The following is a 23,979-nucleotide window of genomic DNA, read 5'->3' on the forward strand; positions in this document are numbered from 1 at the left end:
AATAATAATGACAGTTGGCATTTATATAGCACTTGCTGTATGCCAGTCACGGTGCTAAGTGCTTCATAATTAATATCTCATTTGAGCCTCACAATAACCCTTCAAGTCCTGGGATATTATTATCCCCATTTTACAAACAAGGCAAATAGAAGTTAAGTGATTTACCCAGGGTCGCACAGGCGGCAAGTGCCTGAGGTGGGATTTGAACTTGGGTCTTCCCGACTTCAGGTCCTGCCCTTTATCCACTGCACCACGTAGATAATAGATTCTATTTTGGATGTGTTGAATGTATACATGAACATACATATATATACGTATACGTAAATGAAAATATATAGAGAATATATGTGTATACACACACACGTATTTGTAGCTGCTGTGCTTATTTGTGTACCTGCTGTCTCTCCCCATAAGGGTAAGGGCTTTTATTTAGTATTACCATGGCTTATCAAGGTATCTGGTTCATAGCAAGGGCTAAATATTGTTTAATTATCTCATCTGATCCTCCTAACAATTCATAGGATAGGCAAGGCAGGTGGCATTCTCATTTTTACGTCTGAGAGTAAGTAGGATGATGTCTCATGGTCACAGAGCCAGTTAGTAAGTCAAGACTCAAACCCAGGGTCCCTCGCTATGAATTTTGTGTGTTTTCTACAGCACGCTCAGTCTAGGACAGATGGCCTTGGTCCAGGAGGCTACAGGTTCCCCACCCCTTTTTTGGTCAAAATATGAGGCTTACTCTAGAGACACTGTGGGATGACCTGACCTTTTTACTGTCTGAATATGGGAGGGAGAAGAAATGATCTGAAGGCCATGACGTGGACTTGTTGGTTTGCTCAGGTACCTTTGTGGTGACTGCCTTATTCCCAGGAAGAGCTGGGGTAAATATTTTTGTCATACTAGTTTTTTTAAAAAAACACACAGGCAAGATGAAAGGCTCTAGTTGTCAACGGGAAGGAAGGGGGTTGAGTGGATGGGAGTAAGGCCTCCAGATAAGCTCCTGTTATCTGATCAGAACTGTACATGGATAAAAGAAGCAGCTTTCCTCCCAGGCTCTCTCTTAGCCTTCTTATCTGCTCCAAGTATCTATGACTGTTCTTGGTTGTATGTCGGATGGAAAGAGACATGGGAAGGATATACACAGTCAGGGGCAAATCCAATGGAGAGAGAGCTCTTGAGAAAGTTTGCCAGGCAGCATTTGCTTGCTATGTTTGAGGCACTGTGCCAAGTGAAAGCAGTCACTGCTTGCACGTCCAAAGACCGGAGACAATATACCAACAGCCTTGTACATACAAGGTATATGCACAGTAAATTCGAGGTCATCTCAGAGAGAAGGTATCAGTTGTGTGGGAAGAAGAGCAGGGAAAGCTTCCTGGAGCAGGTAGAGATTGAGTAGACAGAAGGGAGGGAGGGAGGGAGGGAGAGAGGAAGGAAGGAAGGAAGGAAAGAAGGTGGAGATGAGGAAAGGGAGCATTCCAGGGATGGAGGACAATCAGTTAAAACACATAGAATAGGGAGAGAGAATGTTATATGCAGGGAGGCCAGTATGACTGAATTGTACAGGATGTGGAGAGGAGTGAAGTACAGGAAGCTAGAAAGGTAGGAAGGGAACAGAATGGGAAGGTCTTTAAAAGCAAAACAGGATATTTTTTCTTTATTTTGAAGGGAGCCCCTGGAGTTTATTGAATAAGAAAGTGACATGATCAGATCTGTGCTGCAGATGAATGGGGGATAGACTGGAGTGGGGAAAGAATACAGGCAGGAGACCAGCAGGTGTGAACTAGTAAAGGCTTAGGTGTGGGCACTGCCATGAGAGAGAGAACCGGCTATCTAAGAGTGATGCTGTAAAAGGCGAATTGGAAAGAGAATGGATGTTTGGGGTAAATGTGAGTGAAAAGTTGAGGATGATCTTTGAGGCACAAGGTAGTACCTAACTCAGTGCTTGGCACATAGTAGGCACTATATAAATGTTAGCTATCATGATGATGATGACAGTTAAGTGGCACAGTGGATTAGAGCACTGAGCCTGGAGTCAGGAAATATTGTTTCAGTGATGTCTGGCTCTTTGCAACCCCATTGTGGGGTTTCTTGGAAAAGATTCTGGAGTGGTTTGCCATTTCCTTCTCCAGCTCATTTTCTAGATGAGGAAAGTGAGGCAAACAGGGTTAAGTGACTTGCCCAGGGTCACATAGCCAGTAAGTGTCTGGGGCCAATTTTAACTCAGGAAGATGAGTTTTCCTGACTCCAGGCTTGGTACTTTACCCACTTTGCCACTTACCTATCACCCTGAGAGATAGGTGCTATTATTAACTGGTTTTACAGATGAGGAAACTGAGGCAGATAGAGGTGAAGTGGCTTTCCCAGGGTCCCACAGCTAGTAAATGTCTGAGGCCAGATTTGAACTCAGAAGTCAGGAAAACCTGAATTCAGATTTGACCTCAGATATTTAAGTAGTTGTGGGATCCTGGGCAAGTTGCTCAACTTTAGTTTGCCTCAGTTTCCCCAACTATAAAATGGGTATAATAAGAACATCTACCTTGCAGGGTTGTTGTGAGGATCAAATGCGATAGTGTTTATGAAGTAGTTAGCATAATGGCTGGTACATATAGTGATGCTATATAAATGCTTATTTTCTTCCCTTCCCTTTAATTTGTGAGCCTGGAAGCCTGTGAAGAGAGAAGTACCCTCCACGTAATAGGGAAGTGAGGAAGAGGGGAAGATATTGGGGGAGCAGATAATTAATTCCATTTTGTATGTATTGAGTTTAAGATATCTACAGGACCTCCAATGTTAGGTATCCAGTCTTGGTGATGGAAGGCTGGAGGTCTGAAGAGAGGTTAGGGCTAAATAAAGAGATCTGAGCATCATCTGCATAGAGATGATAATTGAATCAATGAGAGCTTGAGGAGATCACCAAGCCAAGATAGTGTAGAGGAGGAAGACAGTCTAGGGTAGAACCCTGGGTGAAGATCTAACAAGTAAACTGAGAAGGAGAGGTGAACCAGGTAGCATAAAGCCAGGAGAGAAGCAGGGTCTCAACAACTCAGGGAGAAAAGAATATTGAGAAGAGGGTGATTGGCATCATTTTCAGCAGTAGAGAGGTAAAGAAGTATGAGAAAGGAGAGACCTTGGGTAACTTTGGAGAGAGCAATTTCAGTTGAATGGTGAATTTGGAAGCTAGATTGCAGAGTTTAGACGAGAATAAAAGGAGAGGAAGTGGAGGCATGAATTTTAAATTTAATAATTTATTTTTTCCCCAATTACATGTAAAAGTTTTTAACATTCATTTAAAAAATTTTTGGAGTTCCAAACTCTTTTTCTCTGTCTCCTCTTCCACCCTCATTGAAAATGCAAGAAATTTGATATAGATTATACATGGGAGGCAGCAATTTTAATTTAATTTAATATTTTGTTTTCCTCCTATTTACATGTAAAATAATTTTTAACACTCATTTAAGTTTTTTTTTAGTTATTGATGAAAGAAATGCAAATTAAAACAACTCTGAGCTACTACCTCACACCTGTTAGATTGGTTAATAGAAAAGGGCAATGATCAATATTGGAGAGGATATGAGAAAATTAAAACTAATGCACTATTGGTGAAATTGTATACTGATTCAGCCATTCTGGAGAGCAATTTAGAGCTATGCCCAAAGAGCTATAAAACCATGCACACCATTTGACTAAGTAATGTCACTACTAGGTCTGTATCTCAAAGAGATAAACAACAAAAAAGGAAAAGGACCTAAATGTACAAAAAAAATATATATTTTATATTATGTTATATAATATTATATTATAGCGATGGCAAAAGATTGAAAATTGAGGAGATATCTATCAATTGAGGAATGTTTGAACAAGTGGTATATGATTGTGATGGAATACTATTGTACTTTAAGAAATGATGAGCAGGATGCTCTGAGAAAAACATGAAAAGATTTACATGAAAACTGATGCAAAGTGAAATGAGCAGAACCAGGAGAACATTGTACACAGTAACAACGATATTGTATGATGATCTACTATGAACAACTTAGCTATTCTCAGCAGTACAATGATTCAAGACTTCAAGACTGTGGGACTTTTGATGAAAGATGTTGTCCATCTCCAGAGAAAGAACTAGTAGAGTCTGAATGCAGATCAGAGATACTTTTTCTTTACTTTCTTTTTGTCTTTCATAGAATGACTTAGATGAAAATGTGTTTTTTGTGACTGCATTTCTTTAATCTATGTCTAGTTGCTTGCCTTCTTAATAAGGGGAGGAGTAGGGGAAAGAGGGAGAGAATTTGGAACTCAAAATTTGAAAAAAATGCTGAAATTATTTTTACATGTTATTGGAAAAGATAAAATATTAATTAAGAAAAAAATTTGAGTTCCAGATTCTCTCCTTCCTTCCTTCCCTCCCCTCCCCCTCTCATTGAAAAGGCAGGCAATTTCATATAAGTTATACATGTGCAGTCTTGCGAAACATAATTCCACATTAATCATGTTGTGAAAGAAAACACAGTTTAAAAAAAACAAGAAGAATAAGGAATGTAAAGAAAAATTATCTGCATTCAGACTCCATCAGTTCATTCTCCAAAGATGGATAGCCTTTTTCATAAGTCCTTCAGAACTGTCTTGAATCATTACATTTAGGCACCATTTTTAGATGGCCTTCTCAAAGAGTTTAGCCTTGAAAGAGAGGTGATATAAAATGATAGCTAGAAATGGATCAAGTAATGGTTTTTTGAGGTTGAGGAGAGACATGGGTGTGTTTTAAGGCAGTAGAGAAGTAGACAGGGGAAAATTGAAGGTTAGTGAGAGAGTAGAAATAGAGACATCTGCTAATGGAGACAGGATAGAATGGGGTCATTGTAAACACAGAAAAGTTTACCTTGGTAAGAAAAAGGGCTACCTCTTCATGTGAGATGTCCAAAGGAAATAATGGGAGAAGACATATGGGTGATGTGAAATGAGCTAGAAGGTAGGAGTGAGCCAAGTTTTTCCAGTGAGATGTGAGTCAAGATTTTCAATTGAAAGATTGTGTGAATTCTATGAGAAATTTGAGGAGGGATGAAGAGGTTTGGAATAGCTGCTATGATGAGTGGTATGGAGAATTGATTAGTAACATGGAAAACAATTGCCTTGCTGCAGTGAGGGCCCATTTGAGATTGTGTAACATAAATTTCCAGAGGACCCAGTCAACATGGTTTCATGATTTTCTTGTCTTCATTTGGCAGCACAAGAATGAAAGTGAAGGCAGAGGGTTTTGGGAGTAATCCAAGGCTGGGACTTAGCAAAGCATGATGAGTGAGAAGGGGGCAAGGGACTTAAATAAGAGTCGAAATGGTTCACCGAAGGGTCACGATAGGCAAGTGTAGCCAGTGTAGGGGAAGAATTGAGGGATGTTTAGAGTAGAGGTCATGATGAAGAGAAAGAGTGTTAAAAGATGATAGATAGAGAGGTGAAATTATAAAAGCTTATAATCAGATAAAGGAATTTCAGAATTTATGGACATGGAATCAGAAAGGAATGGTGGGAATGTGTGGGAGATGAGGGTGTGGAGAGGTAGAAACAGAGAAGATATTTGATGTAATATCTACCTTACTTCCATGTTCTGAATGAGCCTAGATCCAGGCTGGAGAATGTCAAAGTTGGAAGAGATCTTAGAGACCATTTAGTCCACTTCAGATGTAAGGCAACCTAGTCTGAGGAAGGGGACGTGATTTGCTCAAGTTGGACTAGCTTCTAGGTTTCCCAAAAGCTGGCATATTTCTTTGATTTGGGGACTGTTCTTTAAAGCAGTGGTATCAAACTAAAATAGAAAGAGATCCCTGCTGGCTACACATTGACTTAGAAAACCAGAAATTGACATTATCTATGTTTTATCATATTTTTATTTATCTTGTTAAACATCTTTCAATTACATTTTAATCTGGTACAGGCTGAATTCAGGAGTGTTGGGGAGAGAGGGAAGGAAGCAGGAATTTGACACCTGCTCTAAAATGTTTTTTTTATAAATTGAGAAAATGCTTTCAAACATGAAATAACTAGAAATACCGTAATTACCTTGAATTTATTATGTACATATCTTGAATACATATGCTGTTGTATTTACATGTTGTATCTCCCAAAAGAATGTAAGTTTCTTGAATAGAGCGACTATCTTTCTATCTCCATTGCCTAGCATGGTGACTGTTACCTAGTAGAAGCTCAATGGATTGTTTTCGATTACTTTCTGACCATCCATCTCCTCACTCACTCTGCTTTGCTCCTCTAGGGCTGCTGATGATGACGGGGAGGAAGAGTCTACAGCTCCAGGAACCAGGCAGACCCATGACAACCTCTATCGAGTACACATGCCCAGTTTGTACAGCTGTGGGAGCAGCTATGGTAGTGAGACCAGCATCCCCGCGGCAGCACACACAGTCAGCAATGCCCCTGTCACGGAGTACATGTGAGTTGATGGGGCAGAGCGCTCCCCATCCCCCATAACCAGAGTTTGGGGTGTGAGGTAGCATAGTCCTCTGAGCCAATAATCCTCCCTTCTTCTAACTTGGAACTCAATGCCTGATGTTTAGATAGTTCTTTCAGGTTTGCAAAGTGCTGGGCATATTTCCTTATTGTAAATAGTTCTCTGGGGGAGGTACTGTAGCTTGGAGTCAGACAGCTAGTGAAATATTGGAAGTACCACCTACCTGCCTGTTAACAACATGCATGGCGTGCCTTGTTACTCCCTGAATGTACGTTAAAATGGGACCTTGAAAGAGCTGAATATTGAGACCAAAGACCTGGTTCTGTTTCTGGCTCACCTGTACTATGTGAAGGGGAGGATTAAGTGACTCCTAAAGTCTCTTCTAGCTCTAATAAGCAGCATGCTTAAAGAATGATAAGAGAAGGACATATTGGGATTTGAAGGTGATGTTAAACAAATGCTATCAATAAAAGGGTTGGAATGGGGGGGGATAGAGGAGGGGGAGAAGGGGAGAGAGAGAGAGAGAGAGAGAGAGAGAGAGAGAGAGAGAGAGAGACAGAGAGAGAGAGACAGAGAGACAGAGAGACAGAGAGACAGAGAGAGACAGAGAGAGAGAGAAAGAATGCTTAAGATTTGGACCCCAAAGACCTGGATTTCAATCCAGGTTCTCCACCTTACTAGCAGTGTGACCATCATTAAGTCAACACACCCTCTGAACCCCAATTTCCTCATATTTAAATGGGGATAGTGACCCATGAGTTACCTATCTCACAGTTAAAAGAAGACACAGCATCAACTGTGAATTGCTGTACCAATGAGAGTTATTGTTGTTAGAAGCTGGTGAAGGAATAGGACTGTGCTAAGAGTCTGGTCATCACTGGTGGTTCAATTGGGAGGGGACAGGACCTGCCTCCCCCTATCCTCCTCCAACTTGGACAGTACAGTTTGTTCCAAATGTGTTATTGAAAAGCTTCACAAAATATAATGAACTAAGCAGGGTCAAGACTCCAGCAGCCCAGGTGGCAAAAATGACCCCCACAAAAAATCCAAAATGAATATTGCTACATTGCAAAGGACAGGCTTGGTCCCAAAGAAAAGATAGAAGGTCCTTCCCTTCGCTCCTTGCAGAGGTGCTGGGGAGTGAATACACCAGTGTGGACCCTTATGTAGAATGTTAGATTTTTTTTTTCAAAATATAGGCTTTTCTGACGTTTCCCCCTTTTTTCTTTAATTGTTTTTGTTGTAAGATATGAATCTCTGAGAGGGAAGAGGGAGAGAAATTTAAAAATAAAAGATATCAGTAAAAATATGTTTTGGGGGGTGGGGTTACAAAAAATAGCTGTTTCCTGTGAAGCAGGATCCTAAGTACCCAAGGAAGTAATAGAACTAGTATTTTTGCCATGGTTATGGGGAATGGGAAGGAGGAATCCCCCAAAGGTCCTGCACGGCCATGGTTAACTCTCACAAGTTCACCTTCTTGCCCTTTTCCACAGGAGCCAGAATGCAAATTTCCAGAACCCCCGATGTGAGAACACCCCTCTGATTGGCCGAGAATCCCCACCACCTTCAGTAAGTCTAACTCTACCCAGAGCATTAAGAGGCAGAGCAGAGCCATGGGCCGGAGCCTCTGGCACACCTAAACCCTGGGGAGCACTAGCTGTGTGTTCCCTCTCATTTGTACCCAAGGTTCTACATAGTGGCCAACACAAGGCTTCCATCCAGGCTGCACGTGGAGGCCTCCATGATGGAGGAAGGCCACCTATATCTCTGGCTTTCTCTCTTCTGACTTGTCTTTTGTTCAGTTGTGGTTTTATGTCTTGGAAAAATCAGAGATGGAAAGGTAACAAGCTCTTTCCCCAAGAGCATCTGTTGAAAAGGTCTTTGGGACAGGGGAGGAGGGAGGGACCTGACAAGGCTCCTGTCTCACATTGGGTGGTAAAACCTTTCCTCTTCATGGATTTTATTTCTTCTCACATCCAGGCTCAGACAGGCAGTCCTGACTCTGAGGGCACTGGGCCTAGGCATAGACCCAGTATGGGTCAGTTTAAGTGCTGAGCCACCACAGTTGCCAGACTGACAGGGTCTTCTCAGGAGCTTGAGGCCTGATGGTCAAAGTGCAGCAGGCTCTTGGTGGAATATAAGGTCTTGGAATTAAAAATGGCAGCAGACCGTGGCATGGTGAGTAGGTGGGGAATAGGGGAGTCTTGGGTCCATTACATGGACCCCAAAGGACTGGGAGAGATATGATATAATTCTCTCTACCTTCTTTCTGCACTATATCATCCTGGTTCTACCTTCCTCTCTGGAGGAGGGGAAGTTCTTCCTTTCTCAGCTTTGTGACTTCTATTACTACCAAGACAAACAGGTTTTTCTCCACAGGCCTGCAAGTCTCATCTGTTGACTTAGGTGGTTGCTCACAAGTTTCAAAATATAGGTGAATGTAAGTGGAGGTGGGGAGAGAGATGCTGGCAAGAGTTTGTCCAGATCAGTGGACAGACAGGGAACACACTCCTGGATATCAAACAGAATGGATTAGAGGGTCTTCTCCCAGGCAGGTATTACCTCCAGCCCTTGGGAAGAAGGGAGAGGACCCTGAAAAGGGACAGAGTTTTCCACTTGATATAGTGGATCCAGTCATCTTTTCGTTTTCCAAGTCAAGAAATGTCAGGAAGACAGGACAGACTACCTGCCCCCCATCCCCCAACCCTCTCTACATAGACTGCCAAAGTCATCCAGGCATTTCACTCATTCATTCATTTAACAGATATGCTAGGAGTATCCACCATGTGCCCTAGACTGTAAGGTATAACAGAAGTAAGTATGTGATGGGACCTGCCCGTGAGGAGCTTATAGTCCATCTGGGAAAAGATGGAATAGTTAGATCACAATATAAGGCAGTATATGATGAAGGGGCTAAGTAAGTGGTACAGATACTTACTATAAGACCTCCCCCATAGGGAGAGCTCAGTGGTTGGTAGGTAGGTAGGTGGGCAGACAGATAAAGAAGCCTTCATGGAGAAGGAAAACATTGGGTCTTTTGAAGGCTTGGTAAGATCTGCTAGGCAGAGAGGAGAGATGATCAGAGTCCAGTGCAAGCCCCTGCAGCATGGTCAGTGTGGCATGGTCAGCAGCCTCTCCCACCAGAGGGGAAAAGGAGAGATGGAAAGAAGTCACTCCCCTTTGGGGCAATACTGCAGTGACGTGTCTGGATGATGGATGAGTCTGTTCTGGTTGTCTTCTCCTGCTCTCTCCTCTTTCCCCTATGCCCCCATCATTCCTGTCCTCCTTCCCTTATTCCTTCTGTCCTTCCCCCCTTCCCTGTTCCTGCAGGGGGTCTGTGCCCTTCTGCCCATCATGGACCCATCTTGCTTGCTCTGTGTTTTTCATGCCAGTTGAGGCTGCCCTCTCTTTTTTCTCTCTCTCCTGCGACATCACAGCTATATCTGGCTGCCATGGACAGTAGTAGCCATATGAGCTGGCAGCTTAAGCCCTCGGACAGTTCAAGGACGTACTGGTAACAGCAGCGCCCTCAAATGGAACAGGTACTGAAATAAGGTCCTTCTTGCTCCACCTTTTCCTTCCATCCCTGCACTCTCCTTCTCCCCCTCCTCTTCCTTCTCCCCTTTTCTAGTCAAAGCCTTTACTTTTTCACCTTTACTTCCATCCTTGCACCTTCGTCTTCCACACCCTTCCCACCAGGGGCAAAACCCATTGCAAGACTCAGCCGGTGATTGACAAAGGAGGCAGCAGCCGCCTCCAGGTCCCAGGCCCCAGCTGTCCATGAGCCTCTTGGCTTGCAGGGCACCCAGTCACTCCCCCTCCCTCCATTCATGCCATGTCTGGAGCTCGCCAACTGCTGTTATTGTCCTCACTGTGAGAGGAAAGGCCCCTTTCCCCTGAGGACCTGCCAGTCATCATCTTTAGGGGTCAGATAGAGCCTGATTTCTTTCCTGGCCCCATCACCCCAGGTGACCCCAAGCTGGACTGACATATACTTGGCCCACATCACCACTGGTGTGCTGGTAAATGTTTAAGAACCAGTTCTCAAAAAAACCCAAAACAGTACCACGACAGCAACCAGTGCTTGCATGCGCACACACACACGCACACACACACACACGCACACACACACTCACACACACTCACACACACACACACACACTCTAACACTTTTCCCATCACTTTTTCTCCTTTAAACAACTAGCAAAACATGAATTCAAGCCCCGATTTGTAGTGTTAACCATTTGCACCTGGCCCTAGCCCCTCCCTGCTTATCACGGAAGGGTTTCTCTAGCTTGCAGGGTCCAGTTCCGTAAGGCTCCACACACCCTTCTCCTCCAGCCCTCTGAGGGGCTAGTTAGTAGTGTGTTAGATACCTGGAGATTATATATTCCTCTTTTTAAAAGCACTACCCCAACCCAAGGCTAATGCGCACTCTCTTCCTACTCTGGCCCTCATTTCTCCAACAGAAGTCTTGGAACCTTCCTCCGCCATTAGCAGGGCCAGAGGGAACCTCTCCCAGTACCAGATGAAGACACATTGGCAGAAACTACTTTATTCAAGCTCTCAGATTTTCCTGAGTGTTATCCCAGATGTTTCAAAAAAGAGAACATGTTTTTGTGTGTGTCTGTATTCCTATAATAGAAATCTCTAACATCATATCCTCTTAGAAATTATGTTACCTTTAGGTGGCATATGTTGGAGCTGCAATCAGAAAGACCTGAATTCAAATCCTGTTTCAGATACATATTTAGTTGTATGACCTTGATCAAGTTACTTATCTTTTCTTGACCTCAGTTTCCTTATCCTTAAAATGGGAATAATAGCACCTACCTTACAAGGTAGTTGTGAGAGTCAAGGTGTCAACCCTTAAAGCCTTGTTTAAATGTTAGCTAGCATTATCATTACTTTGAACAGGCATAGGCTTCATTCAAAAAAGCTATAAGAGCCACATGAAGTTTTTAAGTAGTTGTGATAAATTCTGACCATGCCAAGAATTAAAAAACAAAAGAATTCCTACTAAGAGAAATGCTTTTGGAGCAGCTAGGTAACACAGTGGTTAGAATACTGTTCCTGGAGTCAGGAGGACCTGAGTTCAAATCCAGCCTCAGACCCTGACCCTGACCCTGACCCTGAGTAAGTCACTTAACTCTGATTGCTTCCCCCACCATCCATCTGCCACAAAAAATAAATAAGTGAGATAAATATTTTCAAGTTGATGGCCCCAAACCCTATGAATGCCATGAATCCAACCTCCTTATAAATTCTATCTCCTCCCACTTTAAGGCTCTCAATTCATGACTCTGGCCTCTTCTACCACACAAACACACAAATTCCCTTTGTTCCTTGTACCAGGAAAGAGAGAAAGTGACTGTTCAGGCACTACAGCTCTGATCACTCATTGGGATCAGCCAGGTGTGATCTCAGACAGACTGAGACAAGGGCAAGTGGGAGGAGGGAGAGAAGGAGGGAGGGAGGGTAGGAGGGAGGGGTAGAGAGAGAGAGAGAGAGAGGGAGGGAGGGAGGGAGGGAGGGAGAGAGAGAGAGAGAGAGAGAGAGAGAGAGAGAGAGAGAGAGAGAGAGAGAAAGAGAGGAGAGAGAGAGAGAGGAGAGAGAGAGAGAGAGAGAGAGAACCCAGAAAAGGGCAGCTACTAGGTGACAGGTGGACCTTCCCCCTATGGCTGGGTGGGCTTGGTGTTGGTGCCATACTAAGTCACTGTCTGTTTCATCTGTGTGTCGGAAGGTCTGAGTTGCTCCTTCTCCATTGTCCCTTTCCCTAATTCTCTCCTTCCTCTGCTCTCATCTCCCTCTGGATGCCATGGTCGCCTGCTTGGGTTGCATCTTGGTTTGGGGGCTCTGCTGGGTTGGGGGGCTCTCCAGAACAGGGGCTCCCCTAGCTCCAGGGCACCTGGAGGTGGAGCATGGCCAGGAATGCCAAGGCCTGGCCTGCCCTCTGCATGCTGCTGGTGCTTTGTGGAATGACCTGGCTCCATTCTTCCTCCCCCTTACCACTCCCTATGCCATCTGCTCTGAGTGCTTCTTGCTTCTTCCTTACCCCCACAGGTGTCCTGGCAGTGCCTGGGCAGGGCTGGGTATTATCACCAGTCCTGCTGTAATGGGCATGTTACCCTAGGACTGGCCTTTATATAGACTTTGTCTTTCTTCCCTTGAAAAAGCAGCTACCTCTTCCTACCAGCTGTGTTCTAGTAGAAAAAATGCTGGACTAACAGTGGGGAGGTCTGTGTCGAGTCCTGTCTCTGCTTCATGTGACCCAGAGCTAATTACTTAGTTTTCCTGTGCCTCACTGTCCTTTTCTGTAAAATGGAGACAATCCTTCTTGGGGAATACTGATGGGAATAAAATGGAAATGAAGCACTTTTGGAAAGTTATAAATCTCATTGTAGGAATGCAATAATAGATTATTGGATTTGCTTTATTACTGGTGAAGGAGGTTCTCCTTAGAAGCCTCTCGTTGTCTAAGGGGCTCCTTTCCCTTATGCATGCACAGAGACCATCTTTGCCCTTGGCTTCATGTTTGTTATAGTCCATGTTACAGCCCTTGACCTGAGAGGTTCACGCAGAGAGGGTAGCAGCTAGTGGTCAGAGGGTTAATGAGGTATTCTCCCTTGCACAGTCTAGAGCTGCTATTCCTACATGAGTCACAGTCTGCAGACATCACACTTCCTGCACAAACACCCGCAGAAGGTCCCTGTGCCAACCACTGGCCATCTTATCTCTATGACTGCCTCTTCCCTGTGCCCAGAGTACTTGAATGCCCATTTACCCTATCCCCCATCATTACCCCAGTGGGACAGTGGAAGCAAGGCAATCTGGGGATGATTTGATGGCCCTGAATGACTGAGGGATTTAATTCAGAAGTTTCCATTTTATTAATGGTTTCCTTTGCCTGGAACTGCTCACAGGTCACAGAGTGGCCTGGTGTGAACTTGGTTTCATCCTTTGTACCATTCAGCAGAGATGTAGTTGAAGAAGACTCAGGGAGAAAGAAGGAAGGAAATGCAGAGGTCATAGTAACCCTGCAAGAACTTCTCATCCCTGAGGAGAACTAGTCACCCCAAGAAGACTAGTTGCAGGTTTGACTGCAGAGCCTGCTGCTGGTAAGAACAGGAGAATTCAGAGGTAGGCTTTTCCTCATCTTCTCAGGGTAGAGTTCTGGTCTATAGCTGAGGAAGTTGGATTGTATCCTTGGGGCTTCCATCCATCCATCCATCCATCCATCCATCCATCCATCCATCCATCCATCCTTCAAGTGTTTACTGGTTCCATAGCAGCTCTTGCCACATGATTTTATAGTTGGGAGGGTCAAGTCCAGCCTCCATTCTTTTAGCTGCTGAAGCACAGAAGGTTTCAGGGTATTCTCTGGATCTTGGGTGCATTGTATTTAACTCTGTGGGAGTTAATCTCCACCCTTCCATGAATCTGCTTTGACAATGACTTAACAGAGGAGAGGTAAGGTTTCTGGTCTTGTTTGATTTTAGTCTCGTGGACCTGACATTTCCTTCTCTTACCTAGTTTGGGGGGCCTTTCCTTCAGATATTGTTTAGGGGATGTCAGTTTTGATAGACTTCTGGAGACATGCAGCCTTGGGTTCCTTTCCTTCCAGATCTGCCATGTCTCATCGTGGGTCCATTCTCTTTTTGCTTGGGAGCAGTCTTTGTGGCCACCAGAAAGGATACTTTGTCTCCTGATTTGGGGAGATTCAATCTTTTCCCCACCATTTTCATAGAGCATGAGAAAACTACATCTGAAAGAGACTTTGAGGTTAGCCAGACAAATCCCCTACTTCATCACAGCAGGATTCAAACGCTTGATCTCAGTCCCCTGGTCTTAAAGTCTTCCAGTCATGGAAATGGAGGCATCTACTTCACCTTCAACCTTCAAGAAGTACACCTGCCTGAAAAGTGTTTATGAAAGTTTCTCCTGTGCTTGTTTCAAGTACCCTTAGATTTACTCCTTAATTCTTCATCTCAGACCATAGTCTAAAAGGAACTATCTCATCTCCCTCTCTTTCCACTAGGCCCTCTGGTATCTAGTCTCTTCTTTAACTTTAACTCCATAAGCCTTGACAAAGGGCCAGTTTCCCACACAGAATACCAACTACGAGTATGGTCCTGCCACCTTCGCTGTGTCAGAGGCTATTTTCTAAACCTCACTCCCCCTTAGGTGATGCTTACTTTGTTTGGAGAAATAGACTCCTTTGACCTTTCCACGTGGCCAAAATAGCGATGGGATAGGGACAGCTAAAGGAAGTTGTGGATTCTCTTTACTGTGGAGATCCTCAAGCACAGAATGTGTAACTCTCTGACTCTGGCTGCCTGAGGGTGAATGAGTTTGACCCCTTTAACTATAAGAGGTTTCTCCCAGCATTCTAGTTCTTGACCTTTCCCTGCAGGCTGGGGTATGTGACAGAGGAAGAGGCTGGAGAAAACTTCACCAGGGATTAGAAGGTCATCACAGCCCTGGAGCAGGAGGCCAATGGGAAGAATGACTTCTTGGGGCACTACCTGGTAGTTGTGTCCTGCTTAGGAGAAATTTCCATGGTGGATTGGGGGGGAGGTATCCCTAAAGAGTCTTTCCCCTTTTCTTTTTCTTAGGAAATCTTTTTAGGAATAATCCCAGGAGAGAACTAGAAGATATGGAAGAGTCCTCTCTTCCATGAAATACAGCCTAACCACTCAAAGAGTGCCTCGGGCAATAATATTTTAATTCTTTTGCCAACAGACTTGCCCCATGCATTCCACTCTGAGGGCCATGTCATAGGGCACTAAGATTTAGAGCTAGAAAGGACCTCAGAGCTCTTCTTATCCAACACCCCCTTTTATGGATGAGGAAACTGAGGCCCAGAGCAATTAAATTACTTGCCCCAAGACCCCACAGATCTGAATCCAAGGCTTTTGACTGCAAGTGTCTGTGGCAGTTTTTCTCCTCTCCTTAAGTCCTAGGAGCACCTGAGGATTCTTCTGACAGCCTCAATTCTACTCTCAAACCTGAATTTTACCCTTTAGAGGAGGGTTCTTAATCTTATTCTGTGTGTCATAGACATACAGTTTGGCAGTCTGGTTAAGCCCAGGAACCCCTTCTCAGAATAATGTTTTTAAATGTATTAAATAAAATATATAGAATTACAAAGGAAACTAATTATGTTGAAATACCATTAGCAAAATCTTTTAAAATTTCACCAACCCCAGCTTGGCGAAGCTGGGTAGACTCCCAAATTCTCTGCTTCCTAGATCAGGCATTCCACATCGGTTCTCTCAGATTTAGAAAGTAATCACAGCTTACTTTTCATATTTCTTGAGACAGGTGAAATTATTCTAAGGCAGGAATTCTTAACTTGGGATTGGTGAAATTTTAAAATATTTTGCCAATGGAATTTCAACATAATTGGCTTCCTTTGTAATTCTCAGAGACCTTGAGCAGATTGCTTAATATCTCTGGCCTCAATTTCTTTCTTTGAAAATGAAGGAGGAGGTGGATGAGAAAGGTGATCTCTAAGATCTCTTCTACCTTTGGCATTTTTTCTATAATGTTATTGCTTATTCAGAATTTTTGAATGTTCCCCAACCTGAGATCATATTCCCCTGGAGGACTGCAAAAGCTGCCTGATACCAGATGGCAGGAGGGTTGTCCCCCTCCCCCAGTTTCGAGACCAGAGCAGTAGTAGATGCTAAACCATTGCTTCCCCTTGGACTGACTTACTACTATAGGAGGCTGGTTGTATTCTTGAACAATTCCACCTCCATCTTTGCCAGCTCCAGCACCTGGGTAGGGAGAAAGAGAAAAAAAGAAGGAGGGGAGAGAGAGAGGAGAAAAAGAGGGGAAAAGAGAAAGAAGGAAGGTGAGAAGGAAAGAGGGGAGAAGAGAAAGATGAGAGAGAGTGAGAGGGAGGGGAGGAGAGAAAGCACACTAGTGGAGTGGGGTGACCTCTGTGGTCCCTGCCATATGGCAGCAGGGCCCATCTTTCATTTGGGAGACAGATCATGGCTTTGTTTTGTCCTTCAGGCTTGAAGATTGCAGACTGCCTCTAGACAACCACTATGGCCTAGTGGACAGAGAATTGAACTTGGAATAGGGAAAAGTTGAGTTCAAGGTATTTCCTGGCTCTATGATCCTGGACAAGTCACTGAGCTCCTCAGTGCTCAGTTTTCTAGGATGATAAAACACAGAGAAGGTGCCAGCCTTTACTGATAGAGGAAGTTTCTTTGCCTGCTAGTTTCCTGTATAAATGAAATGAAATTACAGGTCGAAACCCGAAAAACTGATGACAAAAAAAAACTGTACTGATTCTTGTAACTCCCGTTCTGGGCCCAGAACTCAAGAATCGAAACCAAGAAGGAGATTGTCCCCTTTGTGGGAGCTGGCAGGTGACTTTTGATCAAGAGTTAGTTGCCTTCCTTTGGGTCTCTCAAGTGAAGGCTGACTCTTGGCAAGGAGGGCAGAGGACTGGTCCCTAAGGGTGCCTAGAAGTGACTGAGGGTGACAGACATGCTGCTTTAACCCTTGGCTAGATTGTATTATTTAGCTGGACACAAAGATCAGGGGAAATTGAGTCTCTGGAAACCCAGAGCTAATGACGTTGACATAAGCTGGGCTTGCTCTGGACACGCATTCCCTTCCAACAAAGCTGCCTTGACACTGATCTTTTTTTGGTTTGTTTTCTTTGTTTTTTGTTTCTTTTTCTAGTACACCTCCAGCATGAGAGCCAAATACCTCGCTACCAACCAACCTCGCCCTGACTCCAGCAGCGGGCATTAGACACCGATCGCAATGTGCCAACTGCCCCCCTACCCCCTGTGCTCCCTTGCCAAACCACTCTGCTTCCCTCCCTCCACTCCTCCTGATGCTGGCGCTGTACCTGCTGCTTCTGCTGCTCCCAGCATCTGACCACTGGGACCCTGAGAGGCCAAGGACCACCAGGGAACGAGCCCAGTGAGAGGGCAGGGGCTCCTGGGGCAGCCTAGGACTCACCTTCCAGCCTACACGAGCTGCACAGGCCACAGGCCCAGATCCATGTGCTTCTTCCATAAGCCAAATGGGAATATCAACAGATCAGTTTCCTACTCCTCTTCCTCCTCTTCCTCTGCCTCATCATCTCTGTCCCTTTTGCAGAAGGAAAAGATGGTTTGGAGGTCTGGGCTCTGGAGTGATTCCTAACGGTGCTTCTCTCATTCATTCTGGACCAGCTTCAAGTTATGAGGGCTTTGAGTCCAAGGTGTCCTTGTCCTGGTCAGGAAAACAGTCTCATATGCATCCTTTTGTGACCTGAACATATATGCACTGACCCAGATGTACACATGCCCATGCTGACCCAAACACCCTCACTTTGACCTAAATGTGTATGCTGACCCAGATAGATGCTCACTTTGACATATTCTTTTACCCTCAAATATAAGTGCTCTCGCTCTTTCTCTGTCTGTCTCTCTCTCTCTCCCCCCCCCCCTTCTCTTACTCTCTCCCTTTTTCTTTCTCTCTCTCTCTCATAACACACACACATTCTTTCAAAGCTATGAGGGGACACATACACATACACTTTCTGTCTCTATGTTTCTCTGTTTTCATCTCTGTCTCTCACGTGTTCACACACACAACCACATCTACACACATACACATGCATACACATGCACCCACAAGCCAAGTTCACCAGCGCATCACTTTTAGATTCTTGTTAGAGACCATATTCCAGAAAGTTAGTCTCCATCCGTGGGGAGGTGGACTGTGTCATGGTAAGAACCTCTGCCTCCCCTCTCCTTCAAAGCCTTCATTCTCTCACTGCCTTCTCTTTTCCCTTTCCTGGTCCTCACCTTTGTCTCCTGGAGCCTCTGAGATAATACTGTTTAAATCCTGGTCCATATTAAGGTGAGCATCAGGTGCCCGGTGCCAAACCAAAGGCTTGGGTCCCTTCACTTCCCTGACCTTCCCCTAGCTCTGGGTTGCCCCTCTGCCTCTGTCTCCTCTCCAGTGTGGCTACCCAAAACCTACTAGGAGTCAGCAGGAGCTGGCCACCCCCTTGGTGCCAAATCGCCTCTAGCAAAATATTTGCCAGCTTTTTTTTTTTCTTTTTGCACTAATCACATTTGTAATCTCTAGGCTGAACACTTGAATGGTTTTCCAGAGATATGGGCCAGATGAGAGCTCCTTAGAGTGTAGTGGTTCCTGCTGGACCATATCCCTGTTCCCTTCTTTTTTTCATTTTTTTAAAATCCAGGAATAGAAGCATTACCCTCGCAGAGAGATCTCTGGGAGGCTGGGATTCACATCCCTGCTTCTTTAGGCCTCTTTTTTGCTTGCACCAGAAATAGAAAACCAAGGACTCCTGAGCCAGCTGTGAATGGGAGATCTGTGTCTCCTCCTGCTCTCCCTGGCTCTAACCACTAACCTCATTTCCCACATGTCCCTGGACTCGTCAGACAACTGGGCCTGAATGACAGAGTGGAGCAGGGCCAAGACCAGTGGCTTTGATGGTAGCCTGAGTCCAAGGCCATTTGCTCTCAGAAGAGGTGGTTCAGCCAGGCCAGCACCCCTGCACCTCCATACTTTCATCATCCAGAAGTGTTACCCACACTGACTTCCAGGATGGAGAAAGTAGTGAATCTGGATACATGGAGGAAGGGGAGATTTTGACTTCTACTAATGTGGTAAAATTGCTTCAGCCAAGTGCTCAAGAGAGATGAGCAGCCAGGATGTTCCTTGTTCCAGAGATGTATGAGCAGAGTCTGCCTCTAGCGAATCCCAGTCATTTCAATCATTCTGAATGACCTCTATGTAGTTTCCCTGAAGACCCGAGAGAAGAGTGACCCACAAGATGACTGAACAGGCATGTTAAGTTCTTTCTGTCTGAAGTATGTGCTAGGGCTGGCCACTGAACTTCTGTCTCAGTCTCCCTGTCTGTGAAATGGGAATGAGACATCTACCATAAGGTGCTTGCTATCTTGGTGTGCAGAATACTTGTGGCATGTTCTAAGTCTGCCTACCTTCTCCTTTTTTGCCAGAAAGCTAGGGAGAGCCGCCATCTTCCTTCCCTCCGTCCACCTCCTCTCCCTCATACCATCTACCTACATGGCAAACTGTTTACCAGAGATGCAAGGTATTTGGCCCAAATTACCTAGAGTAGTTCCAAAGTGCTGAACTGCCGGGGTTGGGGGCTGTACCAGAGTCCATCTGTGGCTGAAGGGATTCTTTAAAACTGTGTAGTGAGGAGAGGAAACATCCACTAAAAACTTAAGATGATTTGGTCCCTTCTGGGGCAGGCCAGCTACAACAAGCAGTTGAAGAAGAACATTCTAATTTCTACTGGAAATGACCAATGCTTACATCTCCTTGGGCCACTTAAAAAATCTTGCCTCTCCTACCTGTATCCTCCATACCCCCATTCTTATGTACTCCTCATTCATGGTCCCTGGGCACTTAAGAGTTAGGCTAGAATAGCAATTCTCAAAGTATGGTCTGGGGACCCATGGGGTAGGACCCTTTCACAGAGTCCTCAAAGAAAAACTTTTCATAATGGTAAAATGTTTTAATTTCTAATGTGGTAACTATCCATAGATATAAGCCACATGTTCGCAAAAACTCTTTTTGGAGGGAGTCCTCAGTAGTTTTTAAGAAAAGTGTAAAAGGGTCCTGAGACCTGCTGGGCCTAAAACAGCAAGGGAGAATCACAATGACAGCTCAATTTCTGAGAAAGAAGGAAGTTTCTAGGGTGGGAAGGGGTTGGCATGACCTGTCCTGGGAAGGATGGGAGAGTCTTTAGTTTCATGAGAGCAGCAAGAAGACAAGAGCCTCACCTGGAACCAAGTTTTAGGTGGCCAAAGCCCTATCAAACACACACACACATGCACACGCACACACACTCACACACACACATATATACACACCCCTGATGATTCAGCAAGGGAGCAGGTGGAGCAATCTCTCTCCAGAGACCTCAGTTCCTCAACACACTGGATAAGACCACCTGGAATAAAGCCCATGGAAATGGAGGTTGTACTTCAGAGGTCAGAAGAGAGCTACTGCCTGTGTGAGGGGATCCCTCATGAGAAAAGCCAACTTGTGCTATGATGACCTGGTCCAATCTTCTTAAAGGCCTACTCCAAAGGATGCCAGGCTAGGAGATGGCTAACCATGGCGACAACAGTACAACCTAGAATCTGCTAATGGTCCTCCAGTGCCATGGAGAACCTCAGGGGGTATCTAGAAGGGAGATCCTTTGACTCAACCCCTCATCTGACCTCAGACTCCTTCAGGGAAGGTACCATGGTTTTCTAAGTCTGGTGAGGTGCCCAGCCCCCAGGGGCGCAGTGATAGATCCCAACTGCGTTCACAGCAGCTCCTTCCAATGTCCCTAGCAGTGGAGTTAGGAGCAAGGCAACAATTTCCTCTTGGTCCATCTGGACCGTTTTTTGTTTAAACCACTCATGTGAGCTGCTGGCCTCACATCTGGGCCACAGACAACCTCCTGAACATTATCACTAGGACATGTTGGAAGCTGCCATCAGGAATTTCCTCCATGTGAAACATCTCCAGTCCCCCTCTTCCTTCTAACACTGCATTCTGGACATGGATGTGACTGAGCCTCGGTTGTCTCTGTGTCTTTTTTTTAGAAGCACAAACGTTAATTATCGGCTTTGTCTGGTATGTTCAGTTGTTTTCCCATTGAATCCTTATGAGCAAAAAAAAAAAAAAAAAAACAAATCAAAAACCACCCACCACTGATCAGACCAACCACCTCCCACAAAAAAAAAAAGCAAAAAAAAAAAAAAAAAAGCCCTCCAGTTGAGGGAGGAGTGGGGGCCTGTGGACTTCTTTTTCCCAAGCACATGGACATCTCCACAATGTGAATGTAAATAGCGTGTTGAACTCCTGGGTCCCGTGTTCAAGACTGCATCGTACTCGTTAAAAGAAATCAGACTCCAGACTTGGCTGTGAATTTCTCGTGCTGTCTTGGGAATCTTTAACTGTAGTGTTTGTATCCTGTCTGTAATCTTTTAACTTAGTTAATTTTACTTGCCTATATGGAAAAGAAAAAAGGGGGGGTTCAAACCGAAAACTCAGCACTTGGAATGGGGCTTTTGCAACACCCAACTAGCATCCTAGGCAGACAGAGTGCCTTGGGCTGCTACCTTAGATTGGTTTGAATTATTTTTAACCCCTTCCCTCCCTCAAATGCATCCTTTGCCCCTATTGGACCCCAATCTGACTTCTAAATGTAAGTTTTCTTTATCCCAGAAGTCAATGTGTCTTCCATCTGTCCATTAGAACTGACCCCTTGGCATTGCTTGGTAGGGTAAAGATGACCAGCTCAAGGGCCATAACAAAGACAAGGTAGCTTGGGCTTTTCTCCAGGGCTCTAAGATTTAGAGGGTGCCAAAAGCTCTATCCCAGGATTCTCCTTTCCTGGTCACTGTACCCTAGTTGAGGTAACCTTTCTCCATGCCAGACACAAACATTTCTAGTTATGTTTATGACATTCTCAATTGTTACCATTTCATTCCTTTTCCTCCTACCCAAACAGAAGGGACTGGGCAGTTATGGATTCTCCTGCTTCACAGTGGGCACCCATAGTCTTGGACTGATCCTGGTGTAATAGGAGAGGAAACAATTCCGGTTCTCCCTTTAGGGTGGAAATCTTTTTATCTGATTTCAGACTTAGAAGACTTAGAACAAAGAGTGGGAGGCAGTTTTGGTTCTCTCTGTCCCAACTTTGGGGATAAAGAGTATTAATTCATAGGTTCCTCCAAGTGGTTCAGCATGAGGGAGGGGACAGTCACTGAGTCATATGCAGGATGTCCATAGGAATCCTGGAAAGTAAAAAGAAATGGGAATAGTTCCGAATGGAGTTATAAACCCAGATTTCTTCCAGTGAGGGAGAGAGTAGGGATTACTCTGGTCCTCTCTCTTTCCCTAGTAGCTCACTAGGCTAAGAGTAGACAGAGAATTCTCTGCCCTTCCACTCCATCCCTCCCTGGAGTGAATCCTGGGTGTGTTCCCGAGCCTCGCTCAGAAAGATTGTGGCCTAACTCAAGGAAAAGTTTGTTTCCCAGCAAACCAGCTGGCCTCACCATCCCCTAATTCACATGTCACCTTTTGTTCCAAAGTCTCCCTTATCAGTTGGGGTGGAGGGATGTCATTGAATGTCTTAGACCCCAGATTGACCCTTCTTGAGTAATTGTCCAAGGCCACTGGAGGACTTCTACTCTCAAACACAATTTGATTTTGTTCCTGTCAAGTTCTTAGAATGAGGGAGTGAATAGAACAACCATATTCTCCATTGGTCCCAGCAACTGATCTTCCTTACTTTGCCATAAAGGCAGAGGTCGATTGCTGGAGACAAAACGGGATGCAGAAGGAGGAGGGCACCGTACCTGCTCCCTTGGACTTAGAGGGCAGGGAGGTGGGGAGACTGACGAACAATTCTGAGGGCTGCCCTCCGTACCCATCTCACTATGCAATTCCAAAACAACATTTTCCTTCCAAACCCCAAGCCCCATCAATGGATGCCTCCCTTGACCCCAGTCAGCTCCCAGGGACCCCCTCAGGGCCAGGCCCCAAGGTCAAGGCCATGGAGAACAGTTTCTCTGATCAGAGGGTGTTGGTGGGACTTGACTGACTATCCTGTCCTTGAACCTTTTGTACCGATTTTGGTTTTGTTGTGTTTTTAACCATAATGGTTGTATATCATACCACTTTATATGCGTTATATATAATATATAAATATATATGATTTTTTAAGGAAATGTTCAACTTCCTAGTTTTTTTTTCTCCTGCAAGTCCCTAAACTTGCCCCAACATGCTTTTAATTGTGAGGGTTGAACTGAGGCTTGAACCTGTTCTTGTATTGTTTTCCTTTAACCTTGGTAGTTTCATGGATGTACTGTAGCTATTTTTTACTGAGTTTTTTTTTTTGGTTGGTTTCTTTTTCTTTTATTCTCTTTTTTTTTTGGCAAATACTAAAAACAAAATCTCTTCAATGTAATTTCTGTGGTTTCTATTCAGCTTGGGTTTAATGTTTTAAAATAAACAAGTGAAAGAAATAAGCCGTCTCCTTTTCTTAAGAGATCCCTCTTTGCTTCTTGAGGAATGGAGAAAGCTAAGTTAATTTTCTTAGAATATAGTGGAAAGAATGGTGCACCCATGTCTAGTTGTGGTGTTTGCTTATTAGTGAGCTGGACAAGCTGGGGCCAATCTTTTTAGGCCTTCCTTTACACAAAGATTAGGGAAATGGGTAAAGCCTGAAAAGAAGGGGGCTGGATTGTAAGATCTAGTTTAGTTTTACGGGTGTTTCTCACTCAATGTGGAAACAGATGTTTTCAGGGCCTTCAGATTTTTCCCAGTTCCAGAGGTGACTGATCAGTCGGCAAAGGATGTCAGAGTTGGAGTCAGACAGACCCTGCATTCAGCATCGCACTACATGGGCTCTCATAGCATTCCACTGCTTTTCTGTGCCTCAACTTTCTCATAGGTAAAAGGAGGTGAGGCCTGATGATGTCTGAGGTCCTTCCCAGCTC

The 23,979-nt window shown here is 44.6% G+C and overlaps 1 protein-coding gene across 1 annotated transcript in view; it reads left to right on the plus strand.

Annotated features, from left to right (window-relative positions):
• The window catches only part of TTYH3 (tweety family member 3), a 184,931-nt gene extending 161,426 nt beyond the window's left edge, over positions 1 to 23,505 (plus strand). Inside the window, exons 12-14 of the mRNA XM_072597702.1 lie at positions 6,263 to 6,439; positions 7,951 to 8,026; positions 17,162 to 23,505. Coding sequence (XP_072453803.1) covers positions 6,263 to 6,439; positions 7,951 to 8,026; positions 17,162 to 17,233 — 325 coding nt within the window. The 3' untranslated portion in view covers positions 17,234 to 23,505. The remainder of the gene's footprint in view (positions 1 to 6,262; positions 6,440 to 7,950; positions 8,027 to 17,161) is intronic.
• Positions 23,506 to 23,979: the final 474 nt, after the last annotated feature.

This window comes from Notamacropus eugenii, chromosome 3 (genome assembly GCF_028372415.1).
Source record: "Notamacropus eugenii isolate mMacEug1 chromosome 3, mMacEug1.pri_v2, whole genome shotgun sequence".
NCBI classification, from domain to species: domain Eukaryota; kingdom Metazoa; phylum Chordata; class Mammalia; order Diprotodontia; family Macropodidae; genus Notamacropus; species Notamacropus eugenii.